This window comes from Vigna unguiculata, chromosome 9, assembly GCF_004118075.2.
Source record: "Vigna unguiculata cultivar IT97K-499-35 chromosome 9, ASM411807v1, whole genome shotgun sequence".
NCBI lineage: Eukaryota > Viridiplantae > Streptophyta > Magnoliopsida > Fabales > Fabaceae > Vigna > Vigna unguiculata.
In genome coordinates this window covers 36,704,006-36,729,716 of record NC_040287.1, presented here as the reverse complement: position 1 = coordinate 36,729,716, position 25,711 = coordinate 36,704,006, and the positions used below count along the sequence as shown (strand labels likewise).

Genomic DNA, 25,711 nt, shown 5'->3' with positions numbered 1-25,711 from the left:
TCTGTGAATGGTGATGAAATAAACCAGAGGATAATGTTCTTCATCATTTCCATTTTGCAGTACCATAATGGTATACTTATAAGGATTCTGAGCTTCATCATAATGATTATTCTCATGAATAATTGATGTTCTGAGGAATAATATGTAACAGATTAAATCATGAAGCTTTGATGGCAGACACATAATGCTCTGATGGCATCCAGATTTATGAAGAGTGTGAAAGAAAAAAATATATTTGAAAATTGAAATTACAGTTGCCATTTTATTCGTATTGATTAATCACCATGATATCTATGGCATAATAATAATAATAATAATCTGATTATGAAAGTGAAAGAAGAATTTGATTTCATACTTGCACTAACTTCTGAAATTGACTTACATCCAAACCTGAATTATGAAGACTTCGTTTCGATGGGTCTTCCATAAATTTGCAAACCCCATAGTTATTGCTTTGTACTCTCACTGCAGTTAGTGGCTACAGATGAATGAAAAAGAAATTAGAGAAAATGTTGAATGAAATGACAAGGACTTACAGTGTCCAAACATTTATCCATGGAGGCCGATGTGTCAGTAGATGAATTCAAAGCGAAGGGCTCCAGATTTGGACGATGTTGTTTGCAACTCACAAACCAGTATGAATACACCCTACAATTCTAGGTGGGGTTCAGGTTTCACCCTAACCCTAATTAACATCGTATTCTTTTTCACTGATTTCCTGTTATCGGTAATTAGCAACGATGGATATGTAAGTAAATTTCGTGTTCTTATCAAAGAAATTAAGAACAAAGAAAAATGCAGATTTATGGAATCATAATGATATGGAACATGTGAATTAATTAATTAATTAATATATATATATATATATATATATATATATATATATATATATATATATATATATATATATATATATATATATATATGAATACACTCTACAATTCTAGGTCGGCCTCAGGTTTCACCCTAGCCCTAATTAAGGTTATGTGGGGTGAGATTACATATGAATGTTTTTTTGTTACTTTTCTTATGTGTTATTGTCTCATTTACTTGTTAACCTAAAGGAAATGGGAGAGAGTGGTTCCAGCTAGAGAAAGAAATGGAGGAAAGAAAAAAAACAAATAGGTAATTTCATAAGTGTATGGGGCTGCGGGATGAAATGTATGGAGGTGCATGAAGAAATGACCCAATAATCAGCATTGATAATCCCTGTTCCCAAAGCAATTTTATATTTTGGATAGAAGTGTCAAAACGGATAATCCGGTCCGATCCGCCTCGACTCATCATAGATTGATGATTTAGTGAGTCAATCCAATCCGACTCACTTTTTAGCTAGTTAAAAAAATTTGAATCCGATCCGGCCCACCACGGGTTGACGGGTTAAACAAGTTGGCTCACAGGTTCACTTAATTTAAAAAAATACAATTTTTTTTATTTTTTCAGTCAAAATTAAGTTATAATTCTAATTAAAATCTAAATAAACTTTAATACAATCCAAATACAAGCCAAAATAAAAAAATACAAATTATTTATGTGTTGGCTAAAAAAAACAACCTAACATGATCCAAATGTAAAGCTCAACTTAATAAAAAACACTTGTGTGACCCATTTATATGTGGGTTGGTGAGCCAACCCGACTCACCACGGGTTCAACCCGGGTGAGTCTGGTTCTAAATGAGTCGGGTTAAAAATTAACTTGTATTGAAATTTGTAAAAAAATTTCAACCCAACCCAGCTCAAACCCGTGGTGAGCCGAATTAGTTCGTGGATTCCAAACCATTTTCAAAGTTGTAGTTTTGGAATGAAAAGAAAAATGAATTTTTAAGAGCTAAGATGCTCCTCTCTTCTAAAATTTGAATCAAGTAATAGGGAGTACAGATGTTACATTTTGGATTAATTTTGCAATAAAAGAAAGTGTAAATGGAAGTTATTGAGGTGAAGAAGATAAAGGCCCAATTCATTGGTGAAAAGGCCCATTTTTGCTGTATGCTATCATATCTCAGATTGTATTTGGTCGTCCAAAGATTATTTTTGTCCAAAGTGACAAACAGAATGAGAGTATAATGTCTGATACAGACAAAGACAAACATATGATGCTCAATACTCAATTTATAAAACTAATTTTTGTTTTGACTAAACCTTATAAATAACGAATGAGATTCCGGCACCATAATTTTTTTTTATAGAAAGTTTAATTTAACAATACATGCACCATTAAGAAAATAAGTGTTTGATTTTAAAGACTCTGAATATAAATTTAAAGTGTTTTTTATTGAAATGTCTAAAATCATTAATTTATATAGTTAGTATTATACATTCATTGATTATATTGATTATATTTTAGGTGATATGAGACTATTCAAAATATATTATTTTTATCAACTCAACTCAACTTACCTGTATGCTCAACAGTTTCAAATTTATAAAACTAATTTTTTGTTTGGTTAAACCTTATAAAATAGGAAGAGCTTTCTGCAACATAAATTTTTTATAGAAAGTTTAGTTTAAAAATTTCCAAACCCTTGTTTAGTAATATATATATACGTTTTAGAAAAGAATAATTTACTTTTAAAGGCTAATTTAAGAAACTTAATTATTTATCGTGAGTCATGACTTGAAAGAGGGTGTTAGTAGAGATGGCAAATAAACCCGTGTCCGTGGGTATCACCCGAACTCGTCCCCGTTTTGACGGGGAATCCCCGCTTTGACTGGGTATGGGTATGGGTATGGGTAATACCCGAAATTTTCAACTGGGAATGGGGATGGGGATGGGGATATATATATACCCGCCCAAATACCCGTCCCCGCTTAAATTACTAAACTATTTATAATTTATTAAATAATCTAAAAAATATATATAAATAAATAATATATTTACACATAAAATATAATATAATATAATATAATATAGTATATATACATATAAATAAAATATACTTTTATATATATATATATATATATATATATTTAGACATATACATGTAATATAATATAATATAATATAATATAATATAATATACATATAATATATATACATAATAATATAATATATACGTATAAAACAAATTAATCATTTAACTAGTGAGATCTTTTATAAACAAATTTATAACATGACAAATTTATAAAAATTTAAAAGAAATATATATATATATATATATATATATATATATATATATATATATATATATATATATATATATATATAAAAGCATAAAATATCTACACATATACATATAATATATATACATAATAATATAATATATATTATTATATTTATATTATTATATAATATAATATAATATATACTTAAAATAAATATATATCTATAAATATATATATATATATATATATATATATATATATATAAACATAAACATAAGATATCCACACATATAATATATATACATAGTAATAATAATATAATATATAATATAATATAATATATATAAATAATTATATATATATATATATATATATATAAACATAAGATATCCACACATATAATATATATATATACATAGTAATATAATATAATATAATATAATATAATATAATATATATATATATATATATATATATATATATATATATATATATATATATATATATAACATATTTCTCATTCTCTTTGTTTTTTGTTATACACTTTGTTTACTCTCTCAATTGTCTGGTTTGTTTTTCAAGATTTAATTTTGAAGGTAATTTTTCTTCTTCTTATTACATAATTTTTACTCTCTGTACATGGTTATGTTCAAATAGGTGTTCCTCAATTTCATTCTATGAAATAATTTTTAGGTTACACATTTGATTATCTTTATTTATTTATTTATTTTCATGAAAATGTTTGTATGGTAATGATTTTGATCTGAAACTTAGTAGGATTCGTCAAATGTGCTATGATTTGGTTTTGGAATATCAATCAAAAAAGAATGAAACTTCTTCTTATAGAGCTACATCATTGGAGTTGGGAAAGGATGTTGATAATGATGCGAATGAATTTTTAGAGTTTATGGCAAAAAAGAAAAAATCTAGAACTACAGTTATGAAAACAGAGTTGGATTATTACTTGAAAGAAGATAATTTGCCGGTTACACAAGAATTTGATATCCTATCATGGTGGAAAACAAATGGGTTAAAGTTTCCAACCCTTCAAGCAATTGCAAGGGATGTTTTAGCTATTCCAATAACAACTGTAGCTTCTGAATCTGCTTTTAGTACTGGTGGTCAGATATTAACTTCTCACCGTAGTCGACTTCATCATATTACTATAGAGGTTTTGATGTGTACAAGAAGTTGGATATGGAACTCAAACCATCTAGGTAAGTTACTCAAATTTATTAATATTTTTTGTTAGTATTTTTTGTGAATTCTCATCTAATATTCTACATTTGGTGTTTGTAGGTGTTAAAAAATTAAAAGGAAAAGATGTTCTCATGAGTGAAAATGAATTTGATGAAGAAGGTACATTATATTCTAGTAATTAAAATTTTCAATTTCAATTATTATATCATATCTAATTTTTCATTTTTTTTCTATGTGTAGGTGGATCGAATACAAATGAAACCACTGATCATTTGTAAAATTAATAAATATTTTGGTTATTATAAAATTTTAGTAATGTGTAATTTTTTAGCTTTTATATAATTATTTGAATTTTATTTAGTTGTTATTTGATACTTTAATTTGAGATTTATACTATTATAATATTTTTCTTAATATTTGACATCATGAAAATCAAAAAGAGTATGTTATTTTAATATTGAATATTTTGATAGTATCATTCCGTTGGTGTGATTTTTAAATTTTTTTTATAAAAAATATTTAATTGATATATGGAACAATAAAAAAATGGGTATGGGTATGGGTATAAGAAAATACCCGTTACCCGGTGGGGATGGGGATGGGTCAAAAGTTGTATACCCGTTGGGTTTGGGGATGGGGATGAGGATGAATTTTTATTATGAGGATGGGATGGGATCATGATACCCGTACCCGTCCCGCCCCGTTGCCATCCCTAGGTGTTAGTTGTGATTTACATTAAACTAGACGAAATTTGATAAAACCCATCCAAATTCATAGTATTGTCATGTTTTAACGGGAAAAAGAAACTCCTCCTAACTGTCAAGAAAAACAAAAATCAAGAGCTTGAAATGTGAACATGTTCTACGCATTTTATTGTAATTATATTACTGATACATAGACAAATTGAAATAATTCTTCATCGTGAAAAAAAAAAACATACATTTTGATTATTTTATTATAATTTCATGAAAAGGAATATTTTAATACTGTGATTTTAGTTTGAAAATACTATAAAGTATCATGATGAGAAATTTAAAGTCTAATTTTAATTTTATAACATATAATTCCTTGCCAACAACAAAGCACCGCGTATGACAGAAACATGTTGTTTTGTATGTGCACATGCGCCTCAATCATCTTAACATTAAAAAATAGTTAATAAAACACCTTACTGAAAATTTGATTGTTACAGAAAATGAAAATTGTATCCTTCTAGGTAACTACTAAGTACCCAAATAGCTGAAGACAAATAATTAGAGAAATGACATAGATTGGCTATGTCCTAGGTTTCTTTTTTTATTGTCTCGGTTGAAGGATTGTATTATAAAAATGGGTATTAGTTGTACCAAGTATATGAATTGTCATTGGGACACACCAGAATCACAATACAAATCACAAACTTACATAATCCATAATTCTTTAATCCAGAGAAAGTCTCTCGTTACATTATATCTATCAAAATCAAATATTTTGTATCATTCATCCCTGTAAAAATAAATACTTAAACATATATATTAAATTTTACAAAAAAATATATAAATATAATTTTGCTTTATTTAAAGGACAAAAATATTTATAAATAATATATTGTTCTAATTAATAATTTATGTGATGTATATTTATAAAAAAAATAAAAAATAATAAAATAATTGTATTTTAATATTGTTAAAAATTAAAACATAATTAAACGTAAAAAAAAAGTTAATTTAAAAGAGTGACAAAAGATATTTGAAAAAAGAAAAAACTTATTCACATAAAAATACAATATTTTCATCACAAAAGAATTTAAAAATAATTATAAGTTTCAAAAAGTTCTTTTTCATTTTACAAAAATTAAAGACGGGCAACTCTCAAAGTTTCAAGGTTCCATTGAGAAACTATTTAAGTGACAGAGAGATATTTTTTTCTTGCATCTTAGTAGAGACTTTATAAATTTCAAAATGTTTATTTTGTTTAGAGATATTGTTAATAAATTTAAAAAAGCATTTTTATCTTTATAAAATTTGTTATATAATATAAATTTATATGATTTTAATTAAAATCAAATATCATTAATTATGTTAGCATTCTCCTTATTTTATAGTGTAAGCTTCTTTAAAATTTACTCCAATAACTCCTCTGAGATTTTAACTAGGTCTTATTGTAAACCATAAAATTACCTTTCTAATTCAGCTTATAACCGTTGCTAACATATTAATTTGGTGCTAACGAAGCTCTTACAAGCCATAAAAAACCATAAAAATTCCTTTCGTGAAATTTTAAATTGTTACATCTTGAAATTTAAATAGAATGTTCTTGTTTTCAGGAAATTTCTAACTAGATTTATATCACGTTACAACCAAAGTTACAGTAACATTTTCATTCTCTTATCATCGATGTTAGAACGTACTACATTCTCTTAAAACGAATGGAATTGAGTATGGGGAGTACCTAGAACGTACTACTCAAACAGCAACTCCGTCAACGTAGCAATATAAGTTTGATATATATTCCAGTACCAGTTAATGGAATTGACAGAAAAATTAATATTAATGATTATTCTTTGAAGCAACTGGGGCAACAATATACTGGTGAAATAATTCGTTTTTTAGGTTTGCTTCATAGAAACCAGATTATGGCGACAATGAAAACGTGATTTTGTGTAAGTGTTGGTGGTGCATCTGGCGTTTGAAATCATTGATGAAGTTGAAGGGGTCATTATCGAATCCAGAAAATGTCAAGCACAAAATTGCTGAAAAGTATCAAAGAGTACAAAGACACTGTAGAAGAGTGGCATCTCCTCGATTAGGTGGCTACTTTTTAATAATAATAATAATTGAAACAGAAGAAGGAATATCCGGTTCTGAACTACAACAACAGTACGAGATACGCATAGGAGCACTTTTGTTTTGTTTAAGAATTAATTTTCATCTCTGCCATCTTCATAATAATTCGTTTCCACAAACTGAACACGGGTCTAACTCTGAATAATGAAAAAATTTAACCTTTTCTAAACTACTCTGAAAAACATGTTTGAAAAAACTTTGTTTTCTTTGAAAATGGTAATTAAGTGGAAGATGATGAGTGAAGGAAGATAGACTTATATAATAATTAAAGAAGGTGAAGGTGGTGGGTGCATGAGTGCGCATCATCACCGCCCACAATATTTGATAGTTTTGGACCCACACCGAATACTCTCACTCTTAGTTTTTTATAATAATCGTGGTCCAAATTCTTAAGACAACTTAACTGTTCTCCGTTGTGGGAAAACCCTAATTTTGTCTGCCACATACATCTGCAGGCAGCAGAAATTCTGCATTATGGATTCACTGTTGTGGGAATCATACAGGACATGAAGAGACCCAAGCAATACCCATTACAAAGGTCTTCTTCATTCTCATAAAACATTGAATGTACTAAGGTTGCTTCATTTTCAGGATGTTGGTTTAGGTCCAAATTATCATAATTAAACTCTCACACAGACTCAAAACTAGAAAAACAAGAGTTAGTGCATCATTGGACACTTGGCTACAAAACTCTTACAAGCTTAATATATACAATCATTAAAGAGAAGAGAAGGAGCTAATCGTATATAGTAGAATTATTAGGACTGATGTTGCAACCTCGTATTGGAATTCGGTTCTGTAAAATTGAGTTAGATTTATAGTTCACTTCTTAGCGGTAGAGTTTGGTTGATTTTGTGCGATGGAAAGTGAAATGGAGTTAAGGATTGTTGAGATGAAAGAAGATTGAGTTGAGTGGCGAACATGAGGACCCAGAATGCACAAGCATGCAGGTCAACGTATAAACTAAATATATTTGTGTGCTAAATGGCAAGTGGCAGGAATGAGCATTCCCACTTTCCAAAAGGGGTATGAACTATGTAACCAAATTAACATTGCTCACTAAATAATTGAACCAATTCCTTCATGGAAAACATCATTATTGGAATACCCCAACCACCTCTGCACCTCTTAAGTTTTTTCACCTCCACTTTCGACGGCAATATATACACATGTTTCTATATTCCGTTTCCCAATCCATGATCATCGTGTTCCCACACTTTCTTCGTTTTTCTCAGCTTAATTCAAAATGCATTACCTACTCTCACACCTCTATATTTTCGTCACTGATATATACTATGCTTACAAAAGTGGCCTTTCACATTATACAACTACTGAGATCTCCAATATCAGATATCAGATATCAGATCTCCTTGGTTGGGATTATCCATTCATTATCCATATAAGTGAATGAGCATAACATTTTATTTTCTCAATAAAAAAATTTCAATGTTTATATATGCACCAATAATTAAGATGTATCTATTTATAAACATTGAATTAACAAGGTATGCAGTGACCTGATGACCAGCTGTGTATAAAGTTGCAAAGATGTAAAAATTAATTAATTGCCGACAATACTCCAACATAATTAGATGTTTGATTTTGAGAGGACTCGATTGTGTATTAATTATGCATAAAAACAAACGTGGTGGGTTTTGGTACGATCAATTTGAAGGTCAAAGAAGGAAATGATGCATTATACCTATGGAGGCGACATGATCCTACGATCACAAAGTATAGATTTTATCATAGGATGAATCATTAGCAAGGAAGATTTCAAGATAATTAATCGATTAGGTATAGTAAAAGTGAACCAGTATTAAAGAAACACGAATTGGAGGTACATATGGGTAGATTATTTATGATATATATGGAATCACATAAACAAAATGATTTCTAAGGACGAAAATCTTTTGATTTTTACAATTTCATTCTCATTTTGTATCTCTTGGTGTGACTTTAAACATGTTAAAGTGGGTCAATCCGGTCCACACAGCTTTCCACGGATTAAAAATGAGTGAGCTTAACATGGCTCACTCTATGGTAAGTCAGAAATTTTGCAACCCACCTCAACTCATCATTGGTTGGTGGGTTAAATGGGTTGATTCACCAATCCACATAAATTTATTTATTTATTTATTTTTAAGTATTCAAATATTTAAATAATTTAAGCAACCCATGATATGACAATCACAGTAAAATTAAGAATCAATATCTTCATCATGTTCACCACCAATATATGGTTAATTGTTTCCAAGAAAGTGTCCATGTAGTCCAAGAAAACATAGTTAATATTACACATTTTCTGTCATGTTATATAACAAAATATAAATAAAAAAAACTACACATTTTTTTTGTCATGCTAATTTGGGAAAATTTGTTTATAAGACGGTGTTTGAGTAATTTACTATAAAGATTGTATTTAAAGATTATAGTAACATATATAACTTGACAATCAAATTAATTAAACACTCAAACTATTCAAATACTATTGAGAAACATTCTAGTATTTAAAAATATGAAATTGTGAATCTATATAATTTAGAGTAGTAAGTAATTATAAAAAAAATTGTAAAAAAAAAAATGATGGGTTAATTAGGTCAACTCACCTTCAACCCGACTCGAACCCGTGGGTTAAATGAGTCGGGTTGAGTTCAACCCATTTTTGAAAAAACTAAATTTTTCTCAACTCAATCTGACTCAAACCCGTGGTATTATAGTGTAGTTCAAAACAATGTAGTGTAGTTCAATTCAAAAATAATGTAGTTTTGGTTCAAAAATAGTGCAATTCGAAAAACAGTTCGATTTAAAATAGTTAAGTTCAATTTATATTATAGTACAGTTCATTTTAGTTTTTTAGAAAAAAAAAATAGTTTAGTTTAGTTCATCTAAACTATTTTTTAGTTCAATTTAGTTCTTGTGAACTATTTTTAATTTAGTGCAATTTTATATAGTGCAATATGATATAATTTGTTTTGTCCGGTGTTAAGGAAAATTTACATGTCATATAGTTGTAGATAAAATTTGAAAATACAACTTATAAATAAAAGTACCTTCATTATCTTAAAAGTTGGTTTGTAGAAATGAATTAACTCAAATTATAACTACCTCATCTTCTATTATTTGCACATAATGCATAATAGTGCTACATATACAAAGTAAAAAAAGGAAAAAAGATACAAGTCTCACAAGAGTTTACAAAATTTAGAAAGCATCATACATTAATAGTATAAATTAAAAACATCTATATTTCATATTTTTAATACGAGTCACATTTTTTTCTAATAAGTTCTATTATGTTACATCACTTTAAGATCATATAATTACTTTTCTTTCAAAAACAAAAATTATTGAAATCAAAGAGTTTTTCTTTTCTATGACTTTTGGTCGTTAAATAAGTATACTTCAATAATATTTACATTTAAACTTAAAGTATGAATTAAAAGTCATATATTCTTAAATAAGAATGTGGAGTGATATATAAAAAATTTAGATACATTAATATTAAAATTATAATTTTATGGTGAAAATGGTATTAAATATCTTATATAAAATATTCATAAATAAAAAATATCAACTTATCATTGCACTAAGTATAACTTTTATTATATAAATGCCCTAATATACTATAATCCAATTATTACCTCAATGTATTTAAAAACTAGATTATATCCTTTTTCTCGACTTCAAATGTTGATGTCTTAGGCATAGACTATGTTGAAAAAAATAATACCCATTAGCTAGGGCTCATATTAAATTATTTTATCGTAAAATCTATGAATTCGATGTTCTTAATCTAACTTTATATATATATATATATATATATATATATATATATCGGTGGATTTTACCAAAAATTTTAGACGAACAAAAATAATATAATTATTTGATTAATAAATTGAATAATTAGTATAATGTTTCAAAAAGTGTGAGGTAAAATATATCTTGTTTTCATCTTATCTATAACTTCTCGTTTATCACTCTTAAAAAATGAATTTATTATCTTATTCTTCATCAATATACTTTCTTTTCAATATTTTTTTAAATAATATTAAAAAATAATTTATCATAATCTAATCAAAAATTGAGAGATATAATTATTAAAAGGAAAATATATTATAGTCAAGTCGCAATTAAAAATTGGTTATAAAAAAATATATAATATATTATTTTTTTCTTCTATATTCATAAAAAATGAATATGAAAATACAAATACTCGTGAGAGAAAAAATAATGTTAATAATTATTAAACAAAAATTTCATTATCAAGTGAGAGAAGAGAGTTATCTTTTTTTTTTCTTCAAGAAAGAACAAATGACAAATGAAAGTAAAAATAATTAGTTTGTGTCTAACTTCCTTTTTCCTTAAAAAATAAAAAGAAAAATATGAGGGTGAGAGATGAGTACAGTTGTGAGAAAAACTAAAAAAAGACAATATAAAAGAAAATAAAAAATATATTAATAAATATTTGGTTTAATTATTTTTTTTTGTTCTTGTTTCTAAAAATGTCAAGTAGGTCCCCTCTAGTTGTTTTAGTCTCAATTCGATCCCGATTTTTAAGTCGCAATTAGACATTTTTGAACGAAAACAGAGATTAAAAAATTAATTAAACCTTTATTCTTTATTTTATTTGATTTTATGTTTTATTATTTGTGAACATTAAATAGTGTGCTTTATAAAAAAAATAAAAAGACATACAATTTAATTTTCATCAAATTTTAAAATATAATACCTATAATTTAAAACTTTTCAAAAAATTTAAAAATATATACATAATATGAAAAATAATTCAAAAATATTTGGGAGGGTCATGCCTACCCTTACATAATCAGCCAGTGTGTGTATATATATTTTACCATTTTAGTTAATTTTAAACTCTTACAATTTTCATATAAAAATACAATATTTTTCTAATAATTAAAAATAGTAGATATTAATTAAAGTAAATTGTGTAATATGGAAATCGAAAATATATTAAAATATTTTGGATAATAAAAGATTCTCTGTAAGTTTTGAATGTTATTGGTAGTCTTTTAATATATATATATATATATATATATATATATATATATATATATATATATATATATATATATATATATATTATAAACTGGTGAAGTTAATTTTTTTTAACAAAACACATTCATTTTTATCGAATAAGCTTATTAGAGAATAATTATTCGGCTATGAACTAACTCAAATGGCTTATATTTCTGGAATACAGTGTTTAATCGATTCAACTACATGAATAGTCTAAGAACAAATTTGGATCACCATTTTTTATGAGGAAGAAACTAATTGGGGGAAAGGTCCCTCAACTATAAATTAATTTTATTATTAAAAACGATAATTGTAATTAAAGTTTAAGAAATTAATTTCTTAACTATTTATGTGACGCAACTCATATCGGTGAATTAGTTCAATCTCCAAAAAAGGATTTATATTCTTTAGAAGATTTCGTATTTAAAGAATACCTTTTTTTTTTTTTATCTTTTATATTTAAGCTTCACGGTAAATCTTGACTAATTCAATTTATTTTAAATATACCTAGGTAAAAATAAAATAAAAATATTGTTTTATTTATAATATTTAAATTACACAATTTTAACTATTTTGTATTCCTATAATTTGTGTGATTTTGGTTCTTCGATTTTTTTTATCCAATTAATTGACATCCTTGAATCTGCGTTTAGGAAACATTGATTGATCACGAGTGGTCGAAGCTTGAAAGAGTACTTTTGCATCTTTTTAGAATTCTAAAAATACGTTAGTCATTATTTTTTAAAATTTAACAAATTTGACCCTTTTATCACTTTTTTTCTTCCTAAATTCTTAAAATTCTACTGTCGAATATATTCTTGGTATTTTATGATAAATCTGAGACATAAAATAAACGAGAGCTTAATTAACTCACTTTGTACAGATTTTGAACGTGAGAATTTGAGGATTTAAAAAAAAAAAAGAGTTAATAAAATTGCTTTCTTTTAGTGGTATTTCTTATTTAAAAAATGCTGAAAAATTTAATTATTAACCTCGGAGGACCAAAATGACACGTAACTAGTTGTGTAAGTGAGATTAATTAAAAATAAATAAACCGGTTGCAAACTTTCCAGCATATATATAGTTAAAAATTGTAAAGTAGTTTATAATATATTAAGGTTTGTGTCTTGATATACTTGTCGAATCCATGAAAATACGTATAACTTAATGTATGAAAGTAAGGACTGAAGAAAAACCAAAGCCTGTCCCGTAGTGAAAAGGAATTCCACCAATCCAAGATTCCCATACACCAATTTTCATCTTCACAAATCATCTCTCAATACCGTCCTATAAATATGCATCATTTCTTCTCACTCACAAAAACCAAACACACACACACCTTCAATTTTCTTCTTTTTTTCCATTTCCATGGCTTTCACAACCATGCCTTCTTCACTCACAAACCCCACTTCTTCCCCAACTATCTTTCTTCCTCCCATCTCTCATCGTAACAATCATCTTTTACCTCCAAATAAACTCATCATCAATAAAGGCCAACGCAATCTCCGAGACTTAACCGTTGCAAATGTTGCAAGTCCTTCATTACCCATGATTACCCCACCAACACCGGAGGAACACCGCTCAGAAACCACCGCCGGCCACCACCATGTTGCATGGACTAGTGTCCCGCAGGAGAGGTGGGAGGGAGAGTTACAAGTTGAAGGGCAAATACAACCATGGCTGGTAACACTTCATATACTTCATTCTCTTCTTCACCTCAAATAAAATTACCCAATATCCATGTCTTTCTGCATAGTTTCTGCATAGTTTTAAAGTACTAAGATGTAACTTAAACTTATGAAACACGAGTTACCATAACAGTAGAAAAGCAAAGTGAACAAACTTATTTTTTTTCTCTCCAGCAGAGACACAGCACAGTACTCCATTGTAAGCTACAAAAACAATAATAATTAATGAAGCAATAGTATCGATTTGATCACAGGCTTAGTCTAGGTTTGTTGGTCATATACACCAGTATAACGTCAGAGAATGAAAAACCAATAAAAGAATATATTATAGTTAATTAAAAGCAAACACATTAAAATAATAAAAAGTCTGTGTCAATAGGTTTTGAATTTTTCTTTTTTTTTTTTAATAACCTCTGACTATAAACACGCAAACTCATATAAACAAATAATTAATACAACATCAAAGGATCTTTGAATATGTGTCCTCATCATTAGTGGTTGGTATATTCCATGATACTTATACGCAAACGTCATTTTGTTGACTACATATAATCAAAATAATAGGAATATCGAGTACATAGTAAGAAAAACAGTGGTGTTTTCGTTTGTTTGTGTTACTTGGACAATGGTTCTTGACCTTATAATAGTAAATAAATATGAATGATTACATGCAGAATGGAACGTACCTGAGGAATGGGCCTGGGATGTGGCACATAGGAGACTACAACTTCCGCCACCTCTTCGACGGTTACGCTACGGTGGTGAAGCTCCGAATCCAGGACGGCCGGTTATTCGCCGGCCACCGTCAACTTGAATCGGAGGCGTACCGAGCGGCGAAGAAGAACCAGAAGATATGCTACCGGGAGTTTTCGGAAGTGCCAAAGGCGGCGAATTTCCTGGCGTATGTGGGGGAGCTGGCGAGCCTGTTCTCCGGCGCGTCGCTGACGGACAACGCGAACACCGGCGTGGTGAGGCTTGGCGACGGGAGGGTGGTGTGTCTGACGGAGACGCAGAAGGGGTCGATTGTGATTGACCCCGAGACTCTAGAAACGGTGGGGAAGTTCGAGTACAGTGACTCGTTGGGGGGTCTGATTCACTCTGCGCACCCCGTTGTGACGGATACGGAGTTTGTGACGTTGTTGCCGGATTTGGTGAGAGCAGGGTACCTTGTGGTGAGGATGGAGCCAGGCACCAATGAGAGGAGGGTCATTGGTCGGGTCAATTGCCGGGGCGGGCCTTCACCCGGTTGGGTACACTCTTTTCCTGTCACCCAACACTATGTTCTTGTACCCGAAATGCCGTTGAGGTACTGTGCTCAGAATCTGCTCAAGGCTGAACCTACTCCTTTGTACAAGTTTGAGTGGCACCCCCAGTCTAAAGCTTTTATGCATGTTATGTGCAAGACCAGTGGAAATATTGTAAGCTAGTTAATTGCTCATCTCTGTGTATTTGTTTTGATCTTCCATGTTATGCACTTTATCAATGATTGATTCTCTGTGTTTGATTTTGAAGGTGGCAAGTGTGGAAGTGCCTCTGTTTGTTACTTTCCATTTCATTAATGCGTATGAGGAAGAAGACGAAGATGGGAGGGTGACGGCCATTATTGCGGACTGCTGTGAGCATAATTCGGATCCTACCATTCTTGATAGGCTTAGGTTACAGAACCTTCGTTCTTTTAATGGTGAAGATGTTCTACCCGATGCTAGGTGATTGATATATGGATATCTTAGCCTTTAGATTACGGAAAGATCATAATGCATACGAGTGACTTATGGTTTACTTAACATTGATTAATTAACAGGGTTGGACGGTTCAGAATACCACTGGATGGAAGTTCATATGGAACACTAGATGCAGCATTGGACCCAAATGAACATGGGAAAGGCATGGACATGTGCAGCATAAACCGTAATCATCTAGGGAAGAAATACAGATATGCGTATGCTTGTGGAGCTCGGCGACCTTGTAACTTTCCCAACACACTCACCAAGGTTTGACTTAATATTTGAGTCTTTCAAACTTATCTATGGTTCCGGACATATATATATTTAGTTGAATGTGCTTTGATATGGAATATTATGCAGCTTGATTTAGAGTTGAAAAAGGCTACGAACTGGCATGAAGAAGGTGCCGTGCCCTCAGAACCATTCTTTGTGGCACGACCAGGAGCAACAGAGGAAGATGATGGTTAGAAGCTCCTTTAATTCAAGCATGCATGCGTTCCTTTTCATCCTGTTCTTTGTTCTTTATTACAATTCTCCAGCAGCTTCATTCTAACCTGTCTTTTTCTGAAATGGTAGGCGTGGTAATCTCCATTGTCAGTGAGAAAAATGGAGAAGGGTATGCGTTGCTGTTAGATGGTTCCAGTTTTGAAGAGATTGCTAGGGCCAAGTTCCCTTATGGACTTCCATATGGGTTGCATGGGTGCTGGGTTCCAAAAGAGTAACAGTATCACTGAATATTGTGTAGTAATATAAAATCTGGTCAGAGAAAATGACGCAACTGCTTGGAAGCACTACACCTATACAATATATTATGCAAGTATACTGGGTACAAGGGATATTCGTCCTTAAGCGTGTAATATTATTGTATGTGTATGATAAGGTCGCAATTATGGATTCGTCCTCTTCCCCTCAGCATTTTGTACATTGTACTGCATGTTTATATCAATGAGTAATCTCATTTTTTTTCTCAGTTCTCCAACTACCAATCCTTAATCCTTACCCAATGCAACAGTGTATTATTAAAGTCAGAGTATTGTTAGAAATATGTGTTGCACCATCATGTGGCCACGTTCGGTTGATCAGAGCATTTTTCAGATGTTATAAACTAGTTTTTTGTACTAGGATAAGACATGCCTCAAACATGAAGCTCAGATTCATGATGGGCCACTTTGGCATTGGCTCTTGCACATTTTAGACATCTCAAAGAAAGATCCAGAGTGCGACCCATTGAATCATTTATAATTATCAACTACAAACAACTCTTCTGTGTGGTCTATCTTATCTCACGTCAGTGCTTATTTTGGTTGTTCTAGTATAAAAATGCATCTTGAAATTTTCTAAGCAGCATATCTCAGGTTCTGGGTTCACATGCAAAAATGAATATTAGAAAAAGGAGTGAAAAACCAGTTCACTCGACTATCTTCATCCTACGTAATAAGACCAATTATATACGAACATATATAAATTGTAGATGGGTGCAATGAAATTTCTGCGGGATCAACGTACCCAACCATAAGGAATCTAGATTTATTTTGTTTTATTATTATTAAACTTTGTCAGTTTATAATATAAGACAGTACATGATTCAAACATCCTCATCTTTGAAAAATACTCTCCAGAAAGCAAGCATCTGGCCGTCCTCTAAAAAAAGGGGAATCGGATTAAACAGTCAGATCAACAAATTATTCACCAGAGAAATCCCCAATAAATTTTGTAACCTATTTTCATTTTGTGAATAAACCAGGTACATTTTGTGATGGGAGCTTCCAGTGTCCAAGAGAACCTTGAGTTGTCTGGTGAAGAGCTTTTAAACATATAAAAATAATTATTTCTGGTCAGTATAAACAGCATCAACATCATCAAGCTCAAGTAATTTGCTCATAAGTTGCTTGTTCAAGTCCATAGCCTCATCGTCTACCTGAAAAATCAAGTGTAACTGACTCAGGTTTTACCCAATCCAAGGTTTTCTAATTAAAAAGAAGTTAAGGACAATCCCTCTTTTTATTTAGAAAAATAATAGAATGCAGACGTTAAATACCATTATAATCGTCATCAATATACAACAAAGACCTGCTCAATCCTTATAAATAAAGTATGTAGAGGGTTTGAGCTGCATTTAATTCCCTATAGATTTGTCTATTTGCAACAAGAGTTCAAAGCTACAAGCATTGAATTATATAACTTATGCAGAAAAGAATGAGAATGCAGATTTCTACAGCCTTGAAGAATGGAATTCAATTGTAGAAAACTAATAAACGTGAACAAAGAAAGATGCAACACAAAAAATAACTTTGGAATTCATGGAGTCAAGTAATGCTAGTAATTAGCATCATACATTTACGTGTGTAATTAAAGAATATGATAGAACAGAATCATGTACTCCCCCAAATTGCTTAGTTCATTAGTAGCTAATTACACACGCCAATTAAGCTCTGAAATTCTCACAGCATGAAACTTTGGCAACCATTTAGCTAATAATTTTCAATTCAAGAAAGCATTTCAACTCAAGAATGCACCCCAGCAATCCTACATTTAGATTCAGAATTAGAAACAAAATTAAAGGGAAAGGAATTTATTAAAATAAAAATTCTCACCTCACCTGGACAAAGAAAACAAAAGTGGGATGGGAGAGACGAACGTAAAGAATTTAAAAAATCCTCTTCGATTTTTACTTGTATGTAATCTTATAAAACGAAGAGTTAGATAAACATAATGGATCTGACACCCTCCAAAGTCAGTAATTCATTTTAGAGGGCAAGTCAAGTAAAATCTCAATCATTGATGACAAAATCAACTATCAACGTTGTGTATCCATACATACATGCAGAACATATTATGCATGTTTCAAATATGAAAGTTGATTTTCTCATCAATGACTGAAATCATTTACTGTGCCTTTGCTTACTTTACAAAAGCCAGATCCAAACATAATAGGAATGGTTTATAACATGAATAAGTGGAAAATTAGTGATAGAAACACTAGTGACACTCTCCAGAATAGTTTGTCTGCAAATGCATAATTGTAAAAATGCAATACAGAGAAGAACAGGACAATGAATCAGGAAAAAGTAACACCTCCCAAACCCATTTTAGAAATTGCATATTACTGAATCAAAAATTAAACTTACACCTTCAGAATTCTTTGTTATACTATGAGTCCAAAAGATAAATGAAAAGACACATGCAAAAGCCAGTAGACAAACCTCAACCGCGGTATCTGGAAGAAGCTCAGAACCATTATCAGGCTCAAAATCTATGCCCTCTTCTCGCAGCTTAGATAATATAGATGAATAGTTCTCTGAAGAACCTACAATTTTATAATACCTGACAAAATGAAATAAAATGAACTCTAGTTGGCAAGCTTCAATTTTATGCTCTACTCTTCTTGTTATGAAGGGGTAAACAAACAGATCAGCAGAGTCTCGAACATATTTCAGCCATTATTACAGCCATCAGAGCTACCAAGTAAGACTAACTTAAGTGTGAGAGATTACAAGATCATGTGATGTTGTAAGAAATGCTTACCCTATATATGTAAAGCAAATCTACCCAGTGAATCAATTTCAGACGAATGAAAGATTTGATACTCTTGTATCCAATAACTCCTAAAAAATGTGACTTTTATAAATATATTTGTTAGACTGTAACTATTTCTCATATTGATTTTGGTTGCCAGATTTTAGAAAATTTGAATAATAAATACCTATTTAAATATTTGAAAATTTCTTTTATTTCAAAAACATTTAAATAGGAAGCCAGCATTTCCATTCTCTCATACCAATTCTAACAAGACAAGAATTGCTGGAGATGGAATTCAGAAAATGACATCAGGCTATTGCAATGTCTTCGCTTTAAATATTACAAACTAGGGTTTCAATGCAGATAATTAATTTCCATCGTTATACATAGATTTCATAACTCAAAATAAGAAGGTATTATAACGCTTGAGTTGTCATTGGAGCAGTCAGTATTGGATAATGCGTTCCATCCGTGGATGCTGAATTATTAATTGTTGATCACGCATATCAATCTATGATTTTACCACCAGCCTTTCAAATTCACCCACGTTATAGTAAAGAAATTATTTTACTCAAACTAGCTAATGTGTTCTTCAATAATTGGTGAAGAAAAAGGGTTTGATGAGTCAAATGGATGATCTCATTATCACTGGTTTCAAGTTTCCCCCACCAAGACCAAGAAAATGTCACACATCTTTCCCTATGAAGACCACAAATTTTATTGTAACTGAGAAACACAGAGAATAGCTGAGAATTACCTTTCTGACTTATCCTCTTCGGTGTCATCTTCATAAGTTGGAGGTTCAATTACATCCTCAGCTCCAGCATCCAAAGCAATGGAAAGCAGTTGATCTTTGTCAGCATTAGTAGCTTTAATATTTACTACCCTAACACGTCTAAACTTAAATGTCACAGACCCAGAATCTGCCATCTTTCCTCCATAGTCCTTTATCACTTCTCGTATCTTTGCCACAGAACGATGTACCTTATCAGTCGATACCTCAACTACCATACTAACTCCTCCATAACCATAAACCTGAAGGGTAAACATAGAAGGATGAGTTAAAATAGCATTCCGAGAACAAAATTCCAAAAAATGTAATCCACCATGGTAGAGTTGAACGTATTCGACCCAAGGATGGGTCCAAACATAAAACTGACCCCTTCCCACACGTCTGGGCAGGGTCCGACCCCTTCTAGGAATATAGACTCATTTACCTAATTGACACCAATTTCCCTCGCACCTGACTTTTTTAAATTTCACAGCTAAAGTCAGAGTAAAAAGTAATAGCATACAAAAATGTGTCCCCAAAAATGTTAAACATCTCAAACTCTCTAGCATAATGCAATTAAAACTGAATGTTATTCGTCATATGCATCTGCCTACATGGAATTTTGTTTCTTTACTTTGCCTTAAGAACATGATAGCGTCATCTTTGAAGTTCATCAGTACAAAACTTGATATTGAAATACAACATAAACACGCTCATTAAGGTTAAGCAACAAGTCAGTCCTTAAGCAAACAACATAAAGCTTAATAATATATATTACATACTTGATTACAACTCATGAATGGGTGCATACTATATACCACCTAACCCCAAAACTGGACCAAAAAATTACCAGTCCCAGAATTATCTGCTTTCCCATGGCAATCAAATCAAGAGTAGTTTTCTACCAACCTCATAGACTTTCTCAAGATAAGCCTCTTGTCCTTTCTCAGAAGCTCTCTTGATATTGCGCTCAACAATATCTTTAGGCACATCAAGCTCCTTAGCTTTCTCAAGTACAGCCGCCAAAACTGAATTGGATGTTACATTTGGACCACCTCTCTTTACCCTGTCATTCAACAAGATGAAAGTCATGCCACAATGTGGTTCTTTAATCAATTAAGAAAAAAAAAAAAAGACAGTAACAAAATCCTCTAGTTCAAACCAACCAATACAAATTACAGAATAGATTCTGATCAAATTCAGGAAAAATAGACACCACTTGCAGTAAAGTAAAGAAAAACCGAAAAAAGAAAAAAGAAAAAAGACAGAAGGTCATTAACTTTTTCAAGTCATTAAATCCTGGGCAACAGAAGGTCAATTTACTAAATACCCGTACCACCTTAAAATAACTTGGTAGTACCAATCATATCAGTGATGTAACAGATAGAACATAAAAAATGAGTTAGTTGATGAAGGACTTACGCAGACACAACCTCCTTTCCGATCCTTGAGTACAGTTTTGCCTTCTTCGCATCTTGGGCTTCCTGTAATTTTCTTATATAAGAATCAATCCTTGCAGAAGCAGAAGATTTCTAAAATTCAAAATAATTGGTAAAAGGGTATGTATAAGACAGCGACCCAACTTAAAGCCACATAGTAACAGTGACCCTTGTTCAGAAATAACGGAAGAAGTAATTAAAACACGAGCATAACCTCGTTGATTTACAACAAAAAGAGCTAGAAGAGTAATGTCCTTAAATAAGTTAACTGTGAAGGAAGATACCGATACTAGTTGAGAAAATGAAGGGCAAAAAAATTTGATCAAACAGGTGGCATGCATAAACCTTTCTCCCAGCAATTTTGCTGGAACGGCGACCCATACAAAGAGGAGCGGAAAACCATATCCTTCTCACTTGGGAGTTCTGAGTGCACGCTCTGTTTGGATTCAACCACAAGGTTTTGGCGCGAAAGAAGGTGGAGGAGGAAGATGAAAGTGAGAGGCGAGTAGTCAAAGCCTGAAGCTGAAGCAGCGCTCTCATCTCTTTATTTGATTCCTCGTAGAATACACACCCGCATGGTAACGCCATTTATATTACTAATTACTACCATGTTTTAACTAAATGTTTTATAATATCAATGGACTTTGTATGTTTAAGAGTATTAGTAAAGTTCTTTCATAGTTAGCTATTAATTATATCAGTGTTAGAAAAAAATTAGTATGGATAATGAATTATTTTTCGGTTCAAGTAAGTTAGGGATTCTAATTTAAGATTGGTACAAGTTATCTTTGGTTTGAGACGGTTTAGGAATTTTTTTTTTTTTATATAGATTAAGGTCATTTTTATTAACCTTAATTAAGGTTTTCATAACTAACATAGGTACCACTAATTTTTTTCACAAAATGCTATCTAGGTTTTTTTTTCAGTTGACCTCAATTGATTAGAAACTTTTTCTAATGTCAAAACAATGAAAATTTCGATAAACTTTAATTGAGATATTTAATGGTGTCAATTAGAGAACTTTTTAGTCAACATATTAATTAAAAAGCCTAAAAAAACCTAACATACGAAATCGAAAATTAATTTTTATTAATATCAGCCAAAATAACTATAATTAATGTCAATTAAATAAATATTACTTAACTTCAATCGAAATATGTCAACATCAACAACAAAATTCTTATAAACTCTGTCCAATAAATAATTTTAACCAACATCAATTGAATTACATCATTAAATAATATTTTTGAATTATTAAATATGTTTAAATTGTATATCTACTGATAATTAAATTACACTGTTTAAATAAAATAAATAAATTTTAATTATTAATTTAAAAATATATTTAGAAATAAAACAATTAAAATTCAATATATTTGCTAAAAATTATGAAATTTCTTATCAAACATGCATTCATTTTTATAAAAAGCATGTGTAAATTTTAATAATTGGGGACGTGTGGAACATAAAACATTATCCATTATCCATGCCCATCCCAATCAAACAACCCACTTAGCCATTTTTTTGTGGCCTTTCATATGCGAATAAGTTTTGGGCCTTACTATTTTGAACTCCCTTTTCTTACTTCTCACTCCTCAATTTATTTTACTTTTGTTTACTTTGAATTCTCCATTTGTTCATCCTCTCTTCTCTTCTGTCTCACTTTCTTGTTCTTTACAAAACATTCTCTTCCTTTTTATTTTTCTTTTCTTTTCTTCCACTTCATTATGTCTGTGTTCTCTGTGGACTAAACAAAAATTGCTTTTGTTGTGTATGAATAAATATATGATGTAACAAGTTTAGTTTAATATGCAAAAAATTAATAAAAAAGGGAACACAAATAAACAGTTATTTTTTTCCTTTTTTTTTACACACAAAACATATATCACAAGGGAACTTGTGTTTATTAAATGTTGAATACTAAAAATAGTGAAATTTGTATTGAAACTATGTTAAAATTTACCTTTGATGTATTACATCCAATTAATATAATATATTTTGCATATACTTTTTTTAATGTATTTTACCAAGATAGATATATTTCTAATAAGATTTAACTTAATTACTATTTATAGTGAATAAATTTGAATATATAAAAATGAACTAAATTATTCGTAAGTGTTAGGTGAAATAAATAAATAAAAATTACTCATAGTCTTATCATTCAGGATAGATTTCAATAAACACACAATATCTTGCTTGAATTGAGTTTAAATATCTTAATCACTCGATATACATGCATAACTCTCAAATCAGAAACTTATTCACTTTTATCTTATCTCATCATGCAATTATGCAAAAACAATGTTATAATATTACAACACATTCAAATTGTTAGTTCAACTTCTTTGCACCATTTCAATGTTTTTTCTTCCGTGTATATGATCTAAAACCATTGCAGAAAAGAAAAAAGTTTTTCTTAAAAGGAAATATAAGTCTTTCTCAATGAAAAAAGAGACTCTCCTACTTCTTCAAATGTTTTTTATTTTTTTATTTTTTGTCTTTGTGAAGTCTTGGAAGTTTTTTTTGAGTCAGAAAACCTAAGCTACCCAAAATTGGTTGGTCGCGGCGAGTAAGAGATGTCTGCACCACAACTTCACGTGTGCCTTCTGCTTGTACTTATCAATGTTTTCTCGTGAAAGAAAGTCAAAGACAAAATAACTCATATATGGACAAGTGTCACAATATTACAAATGGGTAATTTATTAAAATCTGCAGTACTTTGTTCTCTTAATAAGACAAACACAATAGATGTAAATGCAAGTTTAAATTTTAATGTAAAAATAACTTAACATGAAGTTGAGAAAAAAAATGTGTGATGTGTGGTTTTAGAAAAAGACCAGACCTGTTTCCTACAACAAACCATGTGTGGTTTGTCTATTACATAGTTATCAGAAAATAAAGCAGTTGATATTGAAAACATGGTCCACGGTGGGGAATACAGCAAAACATTATTAATATGTATAAATATGTTTAAGTTGATTGGCAGCTGGTGGTTGGAATGATTGAAGAGAACAATGATGCAGTGGTTAAAAAAGGCCAACGAGATTTCATGCCAGTTATGCAATATTAATAACATATTCACCTCTTTCTATTCATAATCATCATAACCATGGCGTTCTCAGAAATTCCTACACAGACAAATTAAGGAGTAAACTTCGGAAGAGATAAGAAACCATTAAATTAGGTTGAAGCCAACCAGCCACGTGTTTCCAGAATTAAACAGCACATTTTATGGACATCTCGTGATTTTTCAAATATCTTCTTAGAATTATAGTATGGTTTGTTCTTGTGGTAGTTTTGAAAAATACCATGTGATGCTTGGCTGTCTCTATAAAACTGTACGTGTGTTTCTTCCTTCGCACGTTGTCCGGGTTATACCTTATAATTAACCTGTTACTTTCCTTCCTTGTTTCTTCTTCTTCAAATATCTTTATCCCGTTAATTTCTTCTTATTTTAATAAACCTTCACTTCTATAGTTAGTTGTTTTTGTTATTAGCTAATTTTAACATTGTTAGTAAGTGTTAACTTTTTTATACAATCTCAACAAAAAAGTTAAGATGTAAGAACTTCTATATGCTATTCAATAATGCTATATTTCTCAAAGCTTAGTAACAATTGTCATGGATACCAAAATTTCTTTGCTACATTCTTTCCTGGGGTTGAATTGCCATGTTTAATGTTAAATCATGAAAATAATGTCAAGATTGTTTAAGAAGACCTCATAAAACTGAGAGTTTTAGAATCTTCTCTTTAATAAATTTTTCTTTGAAATTTGTATATACATGTAAAAACTTAAATCAATGTGTGTGATATCAGTGTAGTATAATTTTGAATAAAAAAAATAATTGTTTATGTTTTTTTAGTTACATTAATTTGGACGCGAAATTGAAATTTGTTTATGTTGCAAACTTTAATATATTTTGGTACTCAAACTTAAAAAATGAATGGATTATAATCATTTTAATTAAATAGAAACAACGTTTCAATTGATGTTTGAGTTGGAATGTGTTAATGATGTAAACAACTCGAATGTCAGTCTGAAACATGTCAAAAAAATTTAACACAGTTTGATTAATATAATTATCTATATCTATTTATTTTTAAAGTTTGGGAATCAAACTATATTAAAGTTTGGGACAAAGAATTCCAATTTCACATCAAAATATAAGAACTAAAAATATATTTATGTTAGAAGTCTCAAATCGATTAGAGATAAGACTAATTTAGAGTATATAAGTAAATGCAATTTTACCTTACAAGTCAATTTTATAAGATTGAGTTAGGCTTATAAACCACTTCCTAACATGGTACTAGAGTCTTAGTTTAGATATTATGCTAGCAAAATTTGATATTATTTGGGTATATTGTTTCACCCATTATCGTGTCATTATCACACCA

General features: G+C 30.2%; 2 protein-coding genes across 2 annotated transcripts; one reads left to right on the top strand and one right to left on the bottom strand.

Moving 5' to 3' along the window:
• The first annotated feature begins 13,476 nt into the window (after nucleotides 1-13,476).
• On the top strand, nucleotides 13,477-16,549 carry LOC114164054 (carotenoid cleavage dioxygenase 8 homolog B, chloroplastic). Its single transcript, XM_028048529.1, has 6 exons — nucleotides 13,477-13,850; nucleotides 14,530-15,273; nucleotides 15,368-15,561; nucleotides 15,657-15,846; nucleotides 15,940-16,042; nucleotides 16,156-16,549. Exons 1-6 carry the CDS (start codon nucleotides 13,536-13,538, stop codon nucleotides 16,299-16,301), a joined length of 1,692 nt encoding a protein of 563 aa, XP_027904330.1. The 5' UTR covers nucleotides 13,477-13,535; the 3' UTR covers nucleotides 16,302-16,549.
• Nucleotides 16,550-17,098: 549 nt separating this feature from the next.
• On the bottom strand, nucleotides 17,099-21,912 carry LOC114164055 (probable transcriptional regulatory protein At2g25830). The gene is made up of 6 exons (XM_028048530.1): nucleotides 21,655-21,912; nucleotides 21,293-21,354; nucleotides 20,780-20,936; nucleotides 19,856-20,133; nucleotides 18,783-18,903; nucleotides 17,099-17,497 (listed from the first exon to the last, which is right to left on the bottom strand). Exons 1-6 carry the CDS (start codon nucleotides 21,895-21,897, stop codon nucleotides 17,405-17,407), a joined length of 954 nt encoding a protein of 317 aa, XP_027904331.1. The 5' UTR covers nucleotides 21,898-21,912; the 3' UTR covers nucleotides 17,099-17,404.
• Between the last annotated feature and the right edge of the window lie 3,799 nt (nucleotides 21,913-25,711).